Source organism: Antedon mediterranea, chromosome 6, assembly GCF_964355755.1.
Source record: "Antedon mediterranea chromosome 6, ecAntMedi1.1, whole genome shotgun sequence".
Classification (NCBI taxonomy): domain Eukaryota; kingdom Metazoa; phylum Echinodermata; class Crinoidea; order Comatulida; family Antedonidae; genus Antedon; species Antedon mediterranea.
In genome coordinates, this window is record NC_092675.1 from 24,688,093 (window position 1) to 24,708,253 (window position 20,161).

General features: G+C 34.0%; 4 protein-coding genes and 1 long non-coding RNA gene across 5 annotated transcripts; all 5 read left to right on the top strand.

Annotated features, from left to right (window-relative positions):
- The first annotated feature begins 3,508 nt into the window (after nt 1-3,508).
- Nucleotides 3,509-5,247, top strand: LOC140051695 (complement C1q-like protein 2). The gene is made up of 2 exons (XM_072096987.1): nt 3,509-3,641; nt 4,400-5,247. Exon 2 carries the CDS (start codon nt 4,408-4,410, stop codon nt 4,960-4,962), a length of 555 nt encoding a protein of 184 aa, XP_071953088.1. The 5' UTR covers nt 3,509-3,641; nt 4,400-4,407; the 3' UTR covers nt 4,963-5,247.
- Nucleotides 5,248-7,610: 2,363 nt separating this feature from the next.
- LOC140052524 (cation channel sperm-associated protein 3-like) lies at nt 7,611-9,831 on the top strand. Its single transcript, XM_072098133.1, has 4 exons — nt 7,611-7,991; nt 8,811-8,924; nt 9,202-9,390; nt 9,637-9,831. Exons 1-4 carry the CDS (start codon nt 7,620-7,622, stop codon nt 9,829-9,831), a joined length of 870 nt encoding a protein of 289 aa, XP_071954234.1. The 5' UTR covers nt 7,611-7,619.
- A 135-nt stretch (nt 9,832-9,966) lies between these two features.
- Nucleotides 9,967-11,080, top strand: LOC140051213 (uncharacterized). Its single transcript, XR_011845490.1, has 3 exons — nt 9,967-10,033; nt 10,162-10,264; nt 11,047-11,080. It is a non-coding gene; the product is annotated as an uncharacterized lncRNA (long non-coding RNA).
- Nucleotides 11,081-12,690: 1,610 nt separating this feature from the next.
- Nucleotides 12,691-13,248, top strand: LOC140052525 (complement C1q-like protein 2). The gene has a single exon (XM_072098134.1). The coding sequence runs from the start codon at nt 12,691-12,693 to the stop codon at nt 13,246-13,248; it is 558 nt and encodes a 185-aa protein (XP_071954235.1).
- A 1,924-nt stretch (nt 13,249-15,172) lies between these two features.
- Nucleotides 15,173-19,659, top strand: LOC140052022 (cation channel sperm-associated protein 3-like). The gene is made up of 8 exons (XM_072097394.1): nt 15,173-15,454; nt 15,902-16,282; nt 17,044-17,157; nt 17,439-17,627; nt 17,874-18,062; nt 18,199-18,270; nt 18,613-18,770; nt 19,371-19,659. Exons 2-8 carry the CDS (start codon nt 15,917-15,919, stop codon nt 19,450-19,452), a joined length of 1,170 nt encoding a protein of 389 aa, XP_071953495.1. The 5' UTR covers nt 15,173-15,454; nt 15,902-15,916; the 3' UTR covers nt 19,453-19,659.
- Nucleotides 19,660-20,161: the final 502 nt, after the last annotated feature.

Sequence of the window (20,161 nt, forward strand, 5' to 3'; positions counted from 1 at the left end):
CAGCCACAGTGCTGTATGATGTGCTGAGCTGGTGCTGCTGACCTTCTGATGACGTCATTAAAATGGGTCGGTTTTTTAAATTTTTGACAGGATCGGAATTATTTAATATTTTATTGAAATAGCTGTGTAAATTATTACTGAAAATAATAATATCCAAATCCAAGACTGGGTTTCAATATTTATTTATATGTAAAGACGTGATACAGAGCATTATAATATTTTTAGAGTTTAATGCCAGTGTTATAAATATTAACATGAAGTGTTTTATAAATTGTATTTATAATAATCAATTAAATTACTATAATGTGTTGTGAATATCATTGTGGCAGTATTAAAAAAAAAACTTATTTTATTGACAATTGATTGCGAGCGATTAACGGGATTTTTTTTCTTTCTTTTCTTGTTTCATTAAAAAAAGTCGAACACAATTTAAAAATTTAAAGGTTAAAAAATGTGTATTCGTTGTAATTTGTTATTGTTTTAAAATGTTGATGTTTGTAGAGATATTCACTATTATCTCTATGGTTAAAGATGTGTATTTTTATGATTCTAAATCTGGATTTTAAAAAAAAACACGTTGTTTTTTTAATTTTTTTTTTTATTTATTTATTTCGGTATATAAAACATTACAAAAAGCAGAACAAGTCTGAAATTATTGTAGCACATTATATAAAAAATTTACATTACAGATAAAAAATACAAAACAATTTACAATATGCATAAGAAAAATAAATATACTGTACATTAATCATTAAAATTTATCTAGTATTTTAAAAATATTTATCAAGGTTTTAATTTATTTTAAGCAATATATACAATAGTATTAGTTTAAATGAATTTATTTATTTTCTTATAAATCCACAATGTAATTGGAACTTTTAATATCATTAGATTGAGAAAGAATGATTATATATAATATACTTCAAAAGACAGTACTGTATACTAAATGTTTTGAATAGTTTTTATTATATATTAATCACAGCCACTTTTAATCATTATAGAGGGCGACAAACATCATATGGAGATCTTCATGAAAAATATTATCCCAAATACATATCAGATATAACATACCTCCACCAAGGGCTGACCTCCAAAATTAAAAATGATTGAACTGAATTGTGTCTAATGTGTCATACTGTATATACTAATAATGCGTAAGCATAGTTGAAATCACGAGCCCACTTATTACTGTATTCTAATTTAACGTTATGAAAATGAAACAAATTCAGATGACAATTTCGGAAGATAATTGTCTGAGCAAGAACATAATTATTACAATTTAGTAGAAAATTGGAGATGCGCCTCTTTTATGTCGTATTAAAAGGAGATCTAAGATATGCAGATGACATTGCACGTTTTTCAGAATCAGGAATTGAATTGTAACGAATTCTGGACTGTGTGAAGAATAATCTGGAGATTATCTTACCAACAAAATAGAAGGTTGGCCGTTTATACTAGGCCTATTTGTAGGTTACATTCACTAAAAAAAGAATCAACTACTGAATAAAGGTGTATGGCGGCATCGGAACATTTGGTAAATTACAAAACACATACAGAGACAAAAGTGCCACAGCAAAACAACAAATGTATTAGTATTATTATTAATAACACTTTATTTTTTACCAAAATTGTTCATGTTGAAAACACCGTTGACTTTCAAGGAAACCTAATGCCTCTGAGACGCATTACTACTAAGTATAAGTCTACTACAAAACATTATCATAATATCAGAAATATAGAGGTCATACGACAAATCAGCCATTATATCTTGAGAACCAATTTTCATGTAAAAAGTGAGACAATCGTTTGGAAGATCTTGAACAAGTGAAGGCCTCCTGCTGCTCGATGGAAGGATTCAATGTTATTTATTAAATAGGGAGTTCATACTAAAGACGATCATTTAAATTGCATCTGAAAACTATCTCATAATTGGCACCATTATTATATCGATCCTGTATAATGGGTGAGGAATGGAAATAATTTTCTAGCTAATAGCAACTACACTGTGTTGATAAGTATTTAGAATGAATCCTGTATCTTTAAGACCGTTGCGTCACAACTAAATGTAGCTTCTTGGAAATACAGAGAACCATATACACAACGAACACACTCTTATAACAAATAAAAAATCAGAGGTTAGCCTATGAGAAAATAACCTATAGGCCTAAAACAATTGAAAAAGAAGAAAAATGCAATTTCGAATGATATATTGACGTTGAACGGAAAAGTGGAGTTGCAACAGATCAATCATCGATGCACACTCGATGACCACTTGGGATATGATATATTACGATTATAAAATTCGATAGGTAAAGATGGAATATAATATTATTCCAATGTGCAAAAACAGTTAGGCCTATTACTACTGTAGAAGTTGCATGCTACAGGTTCACAACTCTAGTGCGGTATTGCGATCGTCGGGGTATGATGTAGGCCTACTCCAAATATTATTTCGTTATACATGGTTATAAAAAATGGTATAAAAAAGTACTATTGGTGCCACTCTCTGCTTGGTGAATCACATTGTTCACTGTTGGGGCGGCCTATGGATCGGGGTATGATGTAGGCCTATACTCTTAACAGGCCAGTTGTATGAATTGTTCACAACCACCAAATATTCGTTGTTTTGCTATACGGGAGTGATACCCGAATTACGGGAAGGCCGCTTGGTAATTACTTATACAATCGTGTAAAAAAGTATGAATTTCTGTGTAAATTGTTCTTTGTGTGACATGATTTGTAGTAATAGTCTATGATGAAGTGAAGGTCAAAATTCTACACGAAAATATAAAGGACAAACCGTGAAAAGGGAGACAAACCATTAGGCCTAGTGTTCATCTTCAGTTAGAAATATTGAATACTTGTTTTGGATTTGTTTTTTTTTTTATCAAACTTAGAGGTTTATTTCACTAATGACAATTTAAAGTACTGAACTGAGTGTACATCATGACGGACACGTCGATATACAGGTAGAGTTAATGACACGTGATGCGTAATTAACCAATCAAATTGCAAGAATACAATAAGTTTGTGTTATAAAGCGCGTCTACTATAAAATGTTTGAATTATTAATAAACTTATTTTAAAATGAAAATGAGTAATTTTATAGCCTACTTCTTAATTCATCTGAGTATTTTTTATTTATTTACCAGTCGACCTGCTTCAAATTACAGTCCCGACGCGGTATAAAATAATAATACTGTAAATTATAATCTTTTACAATGATAATATGTTTAATGATGAAGGAGGCATACTGTATATAAGCCACCAAGAGAAATAATTAGGGATAAACTTTTAGGAACAATACTTTTATTTATCAATTCCATATCTAGTTTTCGATATCCTCTGGGTTTCTGGGTGTGAGTTCCATCAGCCAGTAACAGAGTGTTCGTAAGCTCAATAGAAACAAATAAATCATTCGAAGACAGGTACTGCACGTCAGTACCAGTGGGTACCTATGACGTAAGCCAAATATTTCCTTCCGTTTATTTTATAGCAAGTGCACTACCAGGAACAGTTATGTTAATGAAGATCCGCCTGAAATGCTTAAAAAACCTGACAACGCAGTACATTAACAACATATTGTACTTGACACTCTCTAGCATAGGTACCGGACCGATTTCTCCTGAGCTTAATATAAGGTAAGTGTGCATTATAATTAATCATAATAATTTCAAGCTAGAATTCTCTATTATCTATTGTTGCAGAGAAGAGATTAGGCCAATGCAACAGCTCATTAATTCCATTTATCAATTACTTGGAATACAAGTTCCATGGTATCTCGCATTCACTTCATTCTCATTGCTAAATTGATAGGAATAAACAGAAAAGTGTATTTCACTCTTCCACAAGTAACAGAATAATCAGAAACGTTATGTAGCATTTCTTTATATATAAAACAAACTCCGTAAGAGACAAAAAGCCATTAGGCCCGGTTTATCTTCAGTTCAAAATATTGAATAGGCCTACTTTCTTTGGATTTGTTTTTATACCACCATTAGTGCTTTATTTAAATAAAGAGAATTTATAGGACTGATGTTTTCAATCATAAATACAAGATGAGTCTACTCGAATTGTGATGGGCATTTAACATAGGCGTACTATAACCTATTCAATTCAATTTATTATATTTCGAAAATATTTCATCCATCTAAAAAAAAACTCTAATAACTTAAAAGAAGAAAAGAAAAAGAAAAGCAAATTCGCACATCATTTAGAAAAACTCCAAGAACTTAAATATAGAATACTTCTCTAACTACAATAACATTTTTGAGTAAATGAGCATATTTGCGAACACAGGCAACACGAGTGAATATTATTATTCAACAAACGTTGCAACAAACTATAAAAAGATTTTCGCTTATATATTTATATACTCAGTATTTTATTTTCTCTACAGAATATAGAATGTATACATTTGCAGCAGCATTTGCAGCAGTCATAATTCTGACAGTTGGTAACCCTATAGATGATGCTGAGGGATCAGGAACTGGATTCACCCGTCAAAGATCGGCATTTACGGCCAAATTAACCAAATCACTCGATGCTTCATACTACCGAAATAGACGAATCATATTTAATTCAGTGTTGAATAACGTCGGTGATGACTATAACCCTCAAGATGGCCGATTCACAACTAGCGTCGCGGGAACGTACGTATTTACCGTGACTCTCATGAGTAAATATTCGTCAGGAAGTTCGGCATTTGGTTGCCTGCATAAGAATGACAACGAGCAAGTCTGCGTTTGGTCCAACGGAAACAGTGCGAACGAGATGTCAAGCAACACTATAACTCTGAACCTAGAGGAAGGTGATGTTGTTGATGTTGTTCTGAAGGCTGGTAGTAATTATGGCATTCACAATTATGGTGAAGCTGGTTATTGTACGTTCACTGGTTTCTTGCTGTACCCAAAGGAAGATGTATTGGAACGTTTAATAAACCAGATTCATGTGCTGGTTTGAGCTAACGTTCTATAGACTTTTCCATATACATATATAAGAACACTTTTTTTACTCATGCGAATAATTACTAAAGCAGTTTGATAATTGATTAACAAAAATACAAGACCGTAATACATTGATTATTTAAAATAAAATGTTGCTATGTTTCAAATTTGATAATAATTTATTTTGCTTAAATAACCATTGAAGAAATATATGTTTATTATTTTATAAAGTCTATAGGCACATGCCGTGAAGTTTAAATAAATAAAAATTCGAACCCGTGATTATGGTGTATGTATCCTACTCCTTTCTTCTTTGAAAGCAGGAAATTAGTAATCTCGTACCATCAGCGGGTACATTCCCTGCCGAAGGGTCGCGACCAATTTATTCTTGTTATGCATATATACATTACAATAAAAGTTAACCTAAATAAAAACACATTAAAACAAACAAATCGAGAAAAATTCCATAGTTCAAACCCTAGAAATCAAATTGACTTATTTAAATCGTAACTATGGGACGTTATTTGATAATAAACACAATACATTTTCCTCCAGTTTTTCCACCATAGAGCAACAGTATCTTTATATTAAAATTTCGCTCAGATGTACTACTATACGTCAGTACACGTGGCTACACGCCCACCAGACTGGATGAAGTGAGAAAATCTATCAACCTGACGTACTTTCCTGAAAATGACGTCCATATAAAATCTCAGTACCGGCATTTTCAGAAAGTTCGAAATTGAACTACCTACCGTACCGTAACAAATTTAAACAAAGTAATGAACATGGCTTAAAGCATCAATAAATGAATAAGTTTTGAATCAACGGAGACAAATTACGATGTCCTCCTTGCCGACATCTACATTGCGCATGTTAGCTTTAAGCTGAGATTCTTCTAAAAACAGCAGCCTGGCCGTAAAACATAATGATTGGACTGTACATCTAATCTATCTATTATACAATTAATTCATGTTTATGAGTGCAGTGGGAAAATAATTTCATGAGGTGAAAAATAAAAGGTTATAATCTACTTTATCAATCAATCAATTTCTTTTATTTCAAACGTACAAACAGAAAAATTCGCAAACTCTAAGCTTAAATATATAGGATATAATATACACTTCCATCTACAATACATTTTGAGTTACACTTTACTGTGAATTATGTCAACAACCAAAAACATTCATAGGCACCATAGGTGTGTTATAACTAAACAAGGCCAACAGCCATTAAGTCGCGTGCTACAATGCATAGTGATACCGGACCGACAGACAGACCGACAGACAGACCGACAGACAGACCGACCGACCGACATAGTGAACTATACTGACCGAAATTACTGAACATGTTTAAAAATGTTGAAATGTTTAAAAACATTTATATTTTTTTAATTTACACGTGCGTAGCCTGTCACTTTTGACGTGCTCGTATAACGTAATTTCGAGTTGAAAAGTAAGTCAAGAAAACAGAAATCGGGCAAAAAGAGTGCGCAATAACATTTAACGTGCATTGCGCGCGCAAAAACCTGCGCACTCATGGCAATTTTGTAAACGCTTAAAATTGCCTGAAACGTACTCTCATTTCATCGAAAATAAATTTTGAAAGTTTTAAGCGCGCGTACGCATGCGTTACATGTGCTACGCACGTAATTGTATTGCCATATGATGATTCATGCCCTGAAATTTATGAGTACCAAATATTATTTAATTGTGATTCATGGTTGTGAAGATATGATTACAAACGTGATTTCGTTAAATCGTGCGTAGACCGCGTAATTTTTTATTGCGCACCGTGAAAACATAACCACATCGAATATTCTGTGAAAAATTGACTTAGCTAGATTAAACTGATATCAAGGTAAGGTCAGAAAGCAATAAAACGCATAGTGATACCGGACCGACAGACAGACAGACAGACCGACAGACAGACAGACAGACAGAAAGACCAACCGACCGACATAGTGAACTATAGAGTCGCGTTCACGCGACTAAAAATGAAAAGTGATGCGTAACCAATCAAATTGCAAAAATACATCAGTCTGGTGTGTTCTAAAGCGCGCCAGATACAGGTACGTACTGGTGGTGTAATGTGCATGCACTGCTTAACCTGCTGCGTACATAATTACGCGTACTGTTCTCACATATGAATATTCCAAGAACGTATCATCCGGGATATCGTTATTTCGGGGTGTTTTTTTTTACAGTTTATTGCATTATTAGGCCTATTTGCTTGTCTTCGATTTTTCAACTAGGCCTAGGCTTAGGCCTTTCTATACTTTTTACACAGGTCACCGTTAGAAGAATTGTGTATGTTTAAGCCCCAATAAATAGGCTCCAATAAATAAATCAGTAGTGTTTATCTTTAAATTAATTAACACCTACTCTAGCTAGGCTAGATCAAGGCCTAGCATAGACTAGGCCTAGCCTAGACCTAGTAGGTTAGGTCTATCGTTCTAAAATACAAACAAAAACATTAATTAATTTAAAAGTAAAACTATTCGCTCTGTTATATTTTTAAAATGTAAGGGAATGTTGTAAATAAAGTAAACCTAGGCCTGGCCCTACTTGACAAAATGTTCATGAGAATGAAAAGAGTTGAGAATTCACGAATGTCACCGTATTTGTAGCCTACTGCATGTTCCTTTATTCAATTTAGACTTCACCACCCAAAATGAGTTCTTCAGAAGAAAGTCAGTATTCAGACAATGACGATCCTGTGATTGATGACGAAGTCTACGAGCAGACATGCATTCGTCCGGATTTGAAGTTTCATAAATTTGTTGTGAAAGTGACTGAATCTGGAATCTTCAATGCGTTTATCATGGTGACCATCCTTTTAAACGCCTTAGTCATGGCAGTTGAAACGGATTCAGTACTGAAGATAAAATATCGTACAGTTTTTATAGTGAGAGACGAAATATTTTTAGAAATTTACACGTACACACTTGAATTTATTTTGAAGATTTACGCAGAACCAATTCGATATTTCTACAGTAGTTATAATCTATTTGATTTGTTTGTTCTTGTCATTTCTTATATGCAGGTAAACAGTATTTAAAATTACTAGGCTCAATGCAATCAATTAATAATAATATAGGCTTACTGAAGCGTGGTTCCCACTAGAACGCAACGAAACGTAACGCAGCGACGTATCGACGCAAGATGCTGTATTGCGTAATCACAAGTGGGAACCGACGACGGAACAGTGCTGTAAAGTTGCAGGTTTGATTTCACGCAGGCGGGGGCAAACACAATTATCGGAAGGGCATTTTCTTACGTTGCGTCGCTAGTGGGAACCACGCTTAAAGCGTGGTTCCCACTAGCGACGCAACACAAGGACGTAACGCAACGCAAGTGAATTGACCAATCACAAGCGATGGCTTATTCGCTATTGCTAACTGTCTATATAATAACTTCACTTGTCATTGGTTAAAACGCTTGCGTTGCGTTTACGTCCTTGCGTTACGTTCTAGTGGGAACCAAGCTTAAAGAGTGGTTTCCACTAGAACGCAACGTAGCGACGTATCGACGCTAAGTGCTGTATTGCGTAATCACAAGTGGGAACCGACGACGCAACAGTGTTGCAAACATCGCAGGTTTGATTTCACGCAGGCGTGGAAAACACAATTATTGGAAGGGCATTTTCTTAAGTTGCGTAGGAATTGCGTTACGCTGCGTCGCCAGTGGAAACCAAGCTTTACAAACAAACAACAGAAACAAGAAAGGAATCATAAATGAGATTCATTCTCTACCATTCTATAGATCGAAAAGAACACTTGTCTAGTTCTAAACTGAGATATTAAATAATGACTAGCACCGCATTAATTAATCAATTAATGTGTTTTAATTGTTTGTTATGCAGGTGATACTTGTGAACGTCATGTCTGGTAGTACCAACCTGAGTGCGTTGCGAATCTTACGCGCTCTTCGTACATTGCGTACACTAAGGACAGTTTCGTTTGTGAAAGGTCTACAGGTATTTTTGTGTTTAATGAAACATTACAATACAAGCATAACGATTTAAAAGAAAATTTGGGCATATACGGTAGTGATTATGTGCAGTGACGTGGCCGACGATTCTCACTACAACAAATTGTCTATCAATCAATGCTTTGTATTGTTTGAGTAAAACATACTGAAAATAATAGACAATAAGTCAAGTTATAATTAACTACATAATTAAAACAAAATAAAAACTTGTTTTACATGTTGAATCAATAATCACACTAATTAATTTAATATATTATCATTAGGTGCTTGTGACTGCTTTATTGGACACAATTCGGAATTCTGTGCTAAACGTTGTCCTCCTGCTCTTTCTACTTATGTTTCTCTTTAGTATAATGGGATACTATTTCTTTGGATACAAAGAACTTCAGAGTGACAAGGAGAACTGGGGACATCTTGGATCAGCAATGCTTACATTGTTTAGCCACGTCACGGTCAGTGTTCTTCGTTATCACATAGCATATCAGCTTTAACGTCACCATCATGTTATTTCATGTAGGCCTAATAATAATATAAATCACTATCATCAATTGCCAACCATCTGCTTTATCATTATAGACTTTGCTCCCATCTTCATCGAATCCGTTATTATTTTTAATCAGCAAAATACAATAGGCCCAGATATCTTTTCTTGTGACCAACTTATGTTAAAGTTTAACCGGTTTATTTATACTACTCAGGCCGACGGCTGGACAGACTTTCAAGGAAGACTGGATGCGCTTGGCATGGCTGGCAGTAGGTTCTATACCATCCTCTTCATATTCCTTGGCCATTTCGTTTTCACGAATGTTTTTATTGCCTTAATTATCATGAATATTCATGAAGCTACCGAGACGTATCGAGATGAACAGATCAAAGAAAGACAACAGGTGTAAGTCAATTACTGTTAAGTACATTTCAAAAAAGTTTTGTATCAAATAGCAGTAAATGCGCGCGTCGAAATAATTATAAACACCCGTTTACGTAAAAAGCATTTAGACCTGTTTTTCTATTTCTACCGGTAGATCATTCAAAAAAAAGAAAGAATATATGATTCACAGACAACATAATGAAGTACGTCTGATGTTGGAGAAGCAGGTAAATGTTATATGTATTCATTTTTGGTCCTCAAGCTTAACTGGAAACTGAATTAACTTTTTTTTTTTCGAGTGTAAAACATTATTACAAAACAACACTTCTAATGTTAAACTATCTATCTTATATAGCCAATCACGATGACTTTTTGGTATCGGTTGATTTGGCAACCAACCTGACGTGGTTAGAGACATATATTACCACACTTGATCACCAAGATAATTCAATGTATTGGTAAGTACTACTGAACTAAATGCAAGCCTCTCCATCACACAAACAACTATTGGGGATAGAATCATGTTGTACGTAATAAACATGGCATGTAAAATGAACGATCGGGAAATAACATTCCACACCTACATCCTTCCTTTACTATTTGGCTTCATAGAAATGATGAAAATGATCCCTTGTACTGTTCTATTATTCAGGAAATAATGAATCGAGGCACTCCTTATATACATGAACCCTCGAACTACTAGATATAAAAATGTTCTACCATAATTTTTGATAAATCTGTTAATAAATGAACTTAAATTGAGGTATGTGGTCTCTTCAACCAGCACAGGGAAACAAACATAAATTGTATTTTATAAAAATGTAAACAAATTCTATTTATGAAAACTAACTTTGTAATTAAATTAACATCACTAGCGTTTGTTATAGTATTATAATGTGTTATATTAATAAAGTGTTATATTTGCTGATTTTAAGCACTTCAAATGAATTTATCAGAATTACGTGTATTTAATATTAATTTTTTTTTTGATATAAAGAAAATGTAATTATCTATGAAATAAGATCATTTTCAAATTATTATGGCTAAAAATTAATTAGATACAGGGAAAAAAGTGTATTTTTACTTGGGTGAACAGCGCCCTCAATCTTCATTTTTTCCCTTAAAATACTAAAAAAGTGCACTACCAGGAACAGTTATGTTAATGAAGATCCGCTTGAAATGCTTATAAACCTGACAACGCAGTACATTAACAATTCATATTGTACTTGACACTCTCTAGCATAGGTACCGGACCGAAATCTACTGAGCCTAAGGTAAGTGTGTATTTTTTTCTTTCTTTTTTTTATTTCTGAAATATCATCCATATTAATAAACTTATAAACAGAAAAATTAAAATCGTAAACTCTAAACTTAAGTATATAGAATGCTTCTCCATCTACAATACATTTTGGAGTTATGGAGCATAATTATGTTTGCAAACACAAGCAACAAGGATGTTACTACTATTCAAAATACGTTGCATAAAACCAGGTAGATTTTCGCATGTACTCATTAAAGGAAGGGACACCATGTTCAATAAACATTGCACTGGCACTACTACTTCTAGAGACATTAAGTATACGTCGCAAAGCATTATTGTAACATACATTAAGAGATACAATAGTTTTCATACGATAGTTACACCAAAGGGCTGCACAATACATATTAATACAGTAAGATCTGAAGAGACAACATTTAACATAGGTAGAGCATTTCTTAAATTTGCGATTGAGTGAGTTGCTTGTATTATAAGTGTAAATTTTAAACTAGAATTCTCTATTATCTATTGTCGCAGAGAAGAGATTAGGCCAATCCAACAGCTCGTTCATTCCCTTTATCAATTACTTGGAATACTCCATCGTATCTCGCATTCATTTCATTCTCACGGCTAATTGATAGGAATAAACAGAAGTGTATTTCACTCAAGTAACAGAGTAATCAGAAACGTTGTAGCTTTTCTTTAGCTTTGTTTATTTGGATATAAAAAAACTTTCCAAAAAGTGAGACAATTAAAGCCATTAGGCCCGGTTTATCTTCAGTTCGAAATATTGAATAGGCATACTTCCTTTGGATTTGTTTTTATGCGACCATTAGTGTTAAATAATGAGAATTTATAGGACTGATGTTTTCAATCATAAATACAAGATGAGTCTACTCGAATTGTGATGGGCATTTAACATAGCCGTACTATAACCTATTCAATTCAATTTATTTTATTTCGGAAATATTTCATCCATCTAAAAAAACTCTAATAACTTACAAAAAGAATATAAAAAAATAAATTCGCACATCACTGAAGTTAGAAAAACTCTAAGAACTTAAATATAGAATACTTCTCCAACTACAAAAATAAAATTGTTTAAATGTGCATATTTGCAAACACAGGCAACACGAGTGAATATTATTATTCAACAAACGTTGCATCAAACTATAAAAAGATTTTTGTTTATATTATTTATATATAGATGACAAATTTAACAAGTTAACGGAGTACTTACTCGAACGTTTCGATCTCTATCAGAGATCCTTCTCAACTGACTGCGGAGTGTTAATGCAGCTTGGTCATTCTTGACGTCATCTGTTGATGACGTTGTACGCCTCCGGTTGTAGGTTGGAGGTTGTGCGGGGCTCGGCCAGGTGATGTGTCTATCAAATCATTGTACAAATGCGAGAGTTCGTGGGCTCCAGTGTCCCGGTTCATGGTCCAAGCTGCATTAACACTCCGCAGTCAGTTGAGAAGGATCTCTGATAGAGATCGAAACGTTCGAGTAAGTACTCCGTTAACTTGTGCTTTTACAAAAACGAAATTTGTCATCTATACAAAATCGAAGCTAAATGAAATTCTTTCATTATTTATATACTCGTATTTTATTTTCTCTACAGAATGATGTATACATTTGCAGCACCATTTGCAGCAGTCATAATTCTGACAGTTGGTAACCCTATAGATGATGCTGAGGGATCAGGAACTGGATTCACCCGTCAAAGATCGGCATTTACGGCAAAATTTACCAAATCACTCGATGCTTCACGCTACCAAAATACACGAATCATATTTAATTCAGTGTTGAATAACGTCGGTGATGACTATAACCCTCAAGATGGCCGATTCACAACTAGCGTCGCGGGAACGTACGTATTTACCGTGACTCTCATGAGTAAATATTCGTCAGGAAGTTCGGCATTTGGTTGCCTGCATAAGAATGACAACGAGCAAGTCTGCGTTTGGTCCAACGGAAACAGTGCGAACGAGATGTCAAGCAACACTATAACTCTGAACCTAGAGGAAGGTGATGTTGTTGATGTTGTTCTGAAGGCTGGTAGTAATTATGGAATTCACAATTATGGTGAAGCTGGTTATTGTACGTTCACTGGTTTCTTGCTGTACCCAAAGGAAGATGTATTGCAACGTTTAATAAAGCAGCTTCAAGTGTTGGTTTGAGCTGACATTGTAGGCCTATAGACTTTTCCATTTACATTATAATTATAAGAACACTTTTTTTACTCATGCGTATAATTACTAAAGCAGTTTGATAATTAACAAAAATATAAGACTAATACATTGATTAATTAATATAAAATGTTGCTATGTTTCAAATTGGATAATAATTTATTTTGCTTAAATAACCATTGAAGAAATTTATTGTTGTATTTTTATAGATTTTTTTTCAATATTTGTTATTATTATTATTATTATTTTATTTATATAGCGCTTTTCCAAATTAGTATAAAATGATCAAAGCGCTTTACATCAGCACACCCAACAATGAGTCACTTCTTAGGAAATAGATGTGTTTTTAGGGCTTTTTTAAATTTTAAAACCGTGGTTTGTTCCCGGATCACAGACGGGAGTTCGTTCCACATCACCGGTCCAAATTTTGAGAAAGTATTATTTCCAGAGGTCCGCTTTTCGAGACAGTGATCCAATCTAGTGTGATCTATCTCGGACCTCAGGCCTCTCTTAGCACATCTATACACCCGTAAGAGATTGCTTAGATAACAGGGCGCATTATTATTTATACAATTGTAGACATGAAGTAACACTTTAAAAGTGTTACAAACATTATTAGCTGTGTGCTATTGCCTTTGTACATTTTGTATGCCGTAATAAGTAAAAAAACATATTTTATAAAGTCATAGGCACATGCCGTGAAAGTTTAAATAAATAGAAATATTCGAACCCGTGATATTGTGTATGTATCCTACTCCTTTCTTCTTTGAAAGCAGGAAATTAGTAATCTCGTACCATCATCAGCGAGTAGGCCTACATTCTCTGCCGAAAGGTCGCGATCAATTTATTCTTTTTAATCATAATAGGCCTATACATAATACAATACAAGTTAACCTACATAAAAACACATTAAAACAAACAAACTGAGACAAATTCCACAGTTCTAACCCTAGAAATCAAATGTATTTATCTAAATCGTAACTATGGTACGCGTTGTTTGATAATAATTAACACAATACATTTTCCTCCAGTTTTACACCATAGAGCAACAGTCTCGTCGTATAACATGTCTTTAATTTCACTCAGATGTAACCTACTTAATTATACTATACGTCAGGTACACGTGGCTACGCGTCCATCAGACTAGATGAAGTGAGACAATCTATCAACCTGACGTACTTTTCCTGAAAATCCACATAAAATCTCAACCGGCATTTTCAGAAAGTTCGAAATTGGACTACCTACTGTAACAAATTTAAACAAAGTAATGAACATGGCTCAAATTATCAATAAATGAATAAGTTTTGATTCAACGGAGACAAATTGTACGATGTCCTCCTATGCCGTCAGAGCGTGGACCATCTACATGGGATTCTTCTAAAAACCGCAGCCTGGCCATAACACATAACGGTGGGACTGTATATCTAATCTATCTATTAAACAATTAATTCAAGTTTATGAATGCAATGGCAAAATAATTTCATGTGGTGAAAATAAAAGGTTACTGTATAATTTGCTTTATCAATCAATCAATTTCTTTTATTTCGGAAAAAAATGCATCCAAACTCTAAGCATAAATATATAGGATATACCACCTCCATCTACAATACATTTTTGAGTTATAACACACTTTACTGTGAATTATGTCAACGAATATATATCTCTTTGATTATCTCCACAACCCAAACATTCATATAGGCTAGCGATACGAAATATCGCTGATGCGTAGATTGCAAGAATACAGCTCAGTCGGGTGTGTTATAAAGCGCGTCAGGTACACGTACGTAAGTACTGGTGTAATGTGCAATTCTTAAAGCGTGGTTCCTACTAGTGACGTATCGCAAGGACGTAAAGCAACGCAAGTGAATCGACCAATCACAAGCGATGGCTTATTCGCTTGCGATTGCTTACTACTGTCTATAACTTCGCTTGTCATTGGTTAAAACGCTTGCGTTGCGTTTACGTCCTTGCGTTACGTTCTAGTGGGAACCAAGTTTTACCTGCTGCGTACATTACGCGTACTGTTCTCACATTAATATTATTCCAAGGAAGAACGCATCATCCGGGATATCGTTATTTCGGGGCGTTTTTACAGTTTATTGCATAATTATTAGGCCTATTTGTTTGTCTTCGATTTTTCAACTAAGCCTACTAGGGTCTTTCTACTTTTTACACAGATCACCGTTAGCAGCATTTTGTAAGTTTAGGCCCCAATAAATAGGCTTCAATATTTAAATCAATACTGTTTATCTTTAATTAATTTGAATGCATAGCCAAAGGCCTAAAGCCTACTAGCTAGGCTATATCAAGGCCCTAGACTAGAAAAAAGGCACTACTAGGCCTATAGGCTAGGCCTAGGCTAGACCAGTAGCCTAGGCATAGGCTAGGTCTTAAATAGGTTCTAAGGGCCTAGGCCTAGGTTCTAAAATACAAATAAAAACATTAATTTAAAAGTAAAACTATTCGTTGTTATATTTTAAAATTGTAAGGAGATGTTGTAAATAAAGTAAACCTAGGCTAGGCCTAGGCCTAGGCCTTAGTCCTATATACTACTTGAAAAAAGATTCATGAGAAGGAAAAGATTTGCATCACATAATTCACTCATGATGTCACAGTATTTGTAATGTTCCTTTATTCAATTTAGACTTCACCACCCAAAATGAGTTCTTCAGAAGAAAGTCAGTATTCAGACAATGACGATCCTGTGATTGATGACGAAGTCTACGAGCAGACATGCATTCGTCCGGATTTGAAGTTTCATAAATTTGTTGTGAAAGTGACTGAGTCTGGAATCTTCAATGCGTTTATCATGGTGACCATCCTTTTAAACGCCTTAGTCATGGCAGTTGAAACGGATTCAGTACTGAAGATAAAATATCGTACAGTTTTTATAGTGACAGACGAAATATTTTTAGCAATTTACACACTTGAATTTATTTTGAAGATTTACGCAGAACCAATTCGATATTTCTACAGTAGTTATAATCTATTTGATTTGTTTGTTCTTGTCATTTCTTATATGCAGGTAAACAGTATTTAAAATTACTAGGCTCAAGGCAATCAATTAATATAGGCTTACTAAAGCGTGGTTCCCACTAGAACGCAACGTAACGCAGCGACGTATCGACGCAAGATGCTGTATTGCGTAATCACAAGTGGGAACCGACGACAGAACAGTGCTGAAAGGGTGGTTTCCACTAGCAACGCAACGCAAGGACGTAACGCAACACAAGTGTATTGACCAATCACAAGCGATGGCTTATTCGCTTGTGATTGCTAACTGTCTATAACTTCGCTTGTCATTGGTTAAGCGTGGTTCCCACTAGCGACGCAACACAAGGACGTAACGCAACGCAAGTGAATTGACCAATCACAAGCGATGGCTTATTCGCTTGTGATTGCTAACTGTCTATAACTTCGCTTGTCATTGGTTAAAGCGCTTGCGTTGCGTTTACGTCCTTGCGTTACGTTCTAGTGGGAACCAAGCATAACTGTCTATAACTTCGTTTACGTCCTTGCGTTACGTTCTAGTGGGAACCAATCTTAAATTATTATTGGAAGGGCATTTTCTTAAGTTGCGTAGGAATTGCGTTACTTTTCGTCGCCAGTGGAAACCAAGCTTTACAAACAAACAACAGAAACAAGAAAGGAATCATAAATGAGATTCATTCTCTACCATTCTGTAGATCGAAAAGAACTCTTGTCTAGTTCTAAACTGAGATATTAAATAATGACTAGCACCGCATTAATTAATTAATTAATGTGTTTTAATTGTTTGTTATGCAGGTGATACTTGTGAACGTCATGTCTGGTAGTACCAACCTGAGTGCGTTGCGAATCTTACGCGCTCTTCGTACATTGCGTACACTAAGGACAGTTTCGTTTGTGAAAGGTCTACAGGTATTTTTGTGTTTAATGAAACATGCATTACAATACAAGCATAACGATTTAAAAGAAAATTTGGGCATATACGGTAGTGATTATGTGCAGTGACGTGGCCGACGATTCTCACTACAACAAATTGTCTATCAATCAATGCTTTGTATTGTTTGAGTAAAATATACTGAAAATAATAGACAATAAGTCAAGTTATAATTAACTACATAATTAAAACAAAATAAAAACTTGTTTTACATGTTGAATCAATAATCACACTAATTAATTTAATATATTATCATTAGGTGCTTGTGACTGCTTTATTGGACACAATTCGGAATTCTGTGCTAAACGTTGTCCTCCTGCTCTTTCTACTTATGTTTCTCTTTAGTATAATGGGATACTATTTCTTTGGATACAAAGAACTTCAGAGTGACAAGGAGAACTGGGGACATCTTGGATCAGCAATGCTTACATTGTTTAGCTACGTCACGGTCAGTGTTCTTCGTTATCACATAGCATACCAGCTTTAACGTCACCATCATGTTATTTTATGTAGGCCTAATAATAATCTAAATCACTATCATCATTTGCCAACCATCTGCTTTATCATTATAGACTTTGCTCCCATCTTCATCGAATCCGTTATTATTTTGAATCAGCAAAATACAATAGGCCCGGATATCTTTTCTTGTGACCAACTTATGTTAAAGTTTAACCGGTTTATTTATACTACTCAGGTCGACGGCTGGACAGACTTTCAAGGAAGACTGGATGCGCTTGGCATGGCTGGCAGTAGGTTCTATACCATCCTCTTCATATTCCTTGGCCATTTCGTTTTCACGAATGTTTTTATTGCCTTAATTATCATGAATATTCATGAAGCTACCGAGACGTATCGAGATGAACAGATCAAAGAAAGAGAACAGGTATAAGTCAATTACTGTTAAATACATTTCAAAAAAGTTTTGTATCAAATAGTAGTAAATGCGCGCGTCGAAAGAATTATAAACACCCGTTTACGTAAAGAGCAATTTGACCTAGTTTTCTATTTCATACCGGCAGATCATTCAAAAAAAGAAAGAATATATGATTCACAGACAACATAATGAAGTACGTCTGATGTTGGAGAAGCAGGTAAATGTTATATGTATTCATTCTGGTCCTCAAGCTTAACTGGAAACTGAATTAACTCTTTTTTTTTCCGAGTGTAAAACATATTACAAAACAACACTTCTAATGTTAAACTATCTATCTTATATAGCCAATCACTCCAAATCTATTTTTCTTAATTTTTATACTACAGTACTTCTTTGATTGTTTGCAAACATACTTACTGTTGGGTGACAAATGTTCCTTGCAACTCTTTATCTGATTTATTATATATACTATATACTTTACTATACTCTACTGTATATTATACTAGTTATGTGTAAGATGTTTAGTATTTGTATATCGATTATTGTTTCTCTTTCTAAGAACAAAGGGCAGTTCAAAAACTTCAACGAAATGGTTTTAGAATTTCAAAAGACGTTACGTCACGATGACTTTTTGGTATCGGTTGATTTGGCAACCAACCTGACGTGGTTAGAGACATATATTACCACGCTTGATCACCAAGATAATTCAATGTATTGGTAAGTACTGAACTAAATGCAAGCCTCTCCATCACACAAACAAACTATTGGGAATAGAATCATGGTATACGTGATAAACATGGCATGTTAAATGGACGATCGGGAAATAACATTTCACACCTACATCCTCCCTTTACTATTTGGCTTCATAGAAATGATGAAAATAATCCATTGTACTGTTCTATTATTCAGGAAATAATGAATTGAGGCACTCCTTGAACTACTAACCCTCGAACCCTCGAACTACTAGATATAAAAATGCTCTACCATAATTTTTGATAAATCTGTTAATAAATGAACTTAAATTGAGGTATGTGGTCTCTTCAACAAGCACAGGGAAACAAACATAAATTGTATATTATAATTATTTAATTTGTACATAATGAATTTTCAATTTTTTTTATCCAGGCTATTTTTATATTTTCCGTATCTTATATTGTAGACTGTATGTTTTAAAATATTTTGGGAATTGTGTAATTTTGCACTTTTAAGTGCAAAATTTCACTAAACAAACATTAAACACTTTAATGGTTAAAACAAACATTAGAAATGTTTGTTTTAGCCTTTTATATTTATTTATTTTTTAAATTATGATTTTAGTTTACAGCAACTTCATTTTGAAATGGTTAACCTTCTGTCAAGTATTCACGAGAAGACACTCAAAGAGCGTTATGGAATCTAGTCGTGGTGTAGTCTTTAATAGTCTTTTTAATTACTTTTGAGATTAAATTTGTTTTGAATTTTGTGTATAGTAACAGTTATGTAACAACACAATAATACTGTATAACGTAATTTTGTTAGGGCATATATACAGTACAATATAATTATTTTCTATAGCCTACGTGCCGGAAACAAACTTTCAACTTTCGTATAATTTTTGTACAATAGTGAAATGATTGTAATTGTGTGTGTGTGTTTTGTTTTTTTGCAAAATTATTTAATAATAATATTGAATAATAATCTAATAAAATAAATGAGTTATGTATAATTTGTATTGTATTTAAATTCTGTCATTTGAACTGACAAGAAATCTGTGTCATTATTGTTTCTTATCAAGTGATCTCTTATTTAATTCAACAATTCAACGAATTTGGGTAAGTGGGAAGTCATAAGGTGTGTAATCATACATGCATTATCAACCCGCCTCTGCAACAACATTCCAAATTCAACATAGTTAGGCCATGGACAAATGAAGACAAGGATTTGAGTCATTCTGCGATCAAACGTTCACGTCTCTTGCATCATCACAAACAAGACTTCTTAGCGGCGCATGTTCGGTTAACCCAGGGAAGAGTTGAATTACATAATTAACTCTTCCCTGGTTAACCTGATGTATATCGACATAGGCCGTGTTTCCGCAGCCAAAAGTTAACCGATAAAAATTAACTGAC

Coding starts and splice junctions, on each gene's coding strand:
- LOC140052524 (XM_072098133.1), top strand. CDS start 7,620: ATGAGTTCTTCAGAAGAAAGTCAGTATTCAGACAATGACGATCCTGTG. Junction 8,925..9,201: donor CGTTTGTGAAAGGTCTACAG/GTATTTTTGTGT, acceptor TATTATCATTAG/GTGCTTGTGACTGCTTTATT. Junction 9,391..9,636: donor CATTGTTTAGCCACGTCACG/GTCAGTGTTCTT, acceptor TATACTACTCAG/GCCGACGGCTGGACAGACTT.
- LOC140051695 (XM_072096987.1), top strand. CDS start 4,408: ATGTATACATTTGCAGCAGCATTTGCAGCAGTCATAATTCTGACAGTT.
- LOC140052525 (XM_072098134.1), top strand. CDS start 12,691: ATGATGTATACATTTGCAGCACCATTTGCAGCAGTCATAATTCTGACA.
- LOC140052022 (XM_072097394.1), top strand. CDS start 15,917: ATGAGTTCTTCAGAAGAAAGTCAGTATTCAGACAATGACGATCCTGTG. Junction 17,628..17,873: donor CATTGTTTAGCTACGTCACG/GTCAGTGTTCTT, acceptor TATACTACTCAG/GTCGACGGCTGGACAGACTT. Junction 18,063..18,198: donor AGATCAAAGAAAGAGAACAG/GTATAAGTCAAT, acceptor TCATACCGGCAG/ATCATTCAAAAAAAGAAAGA.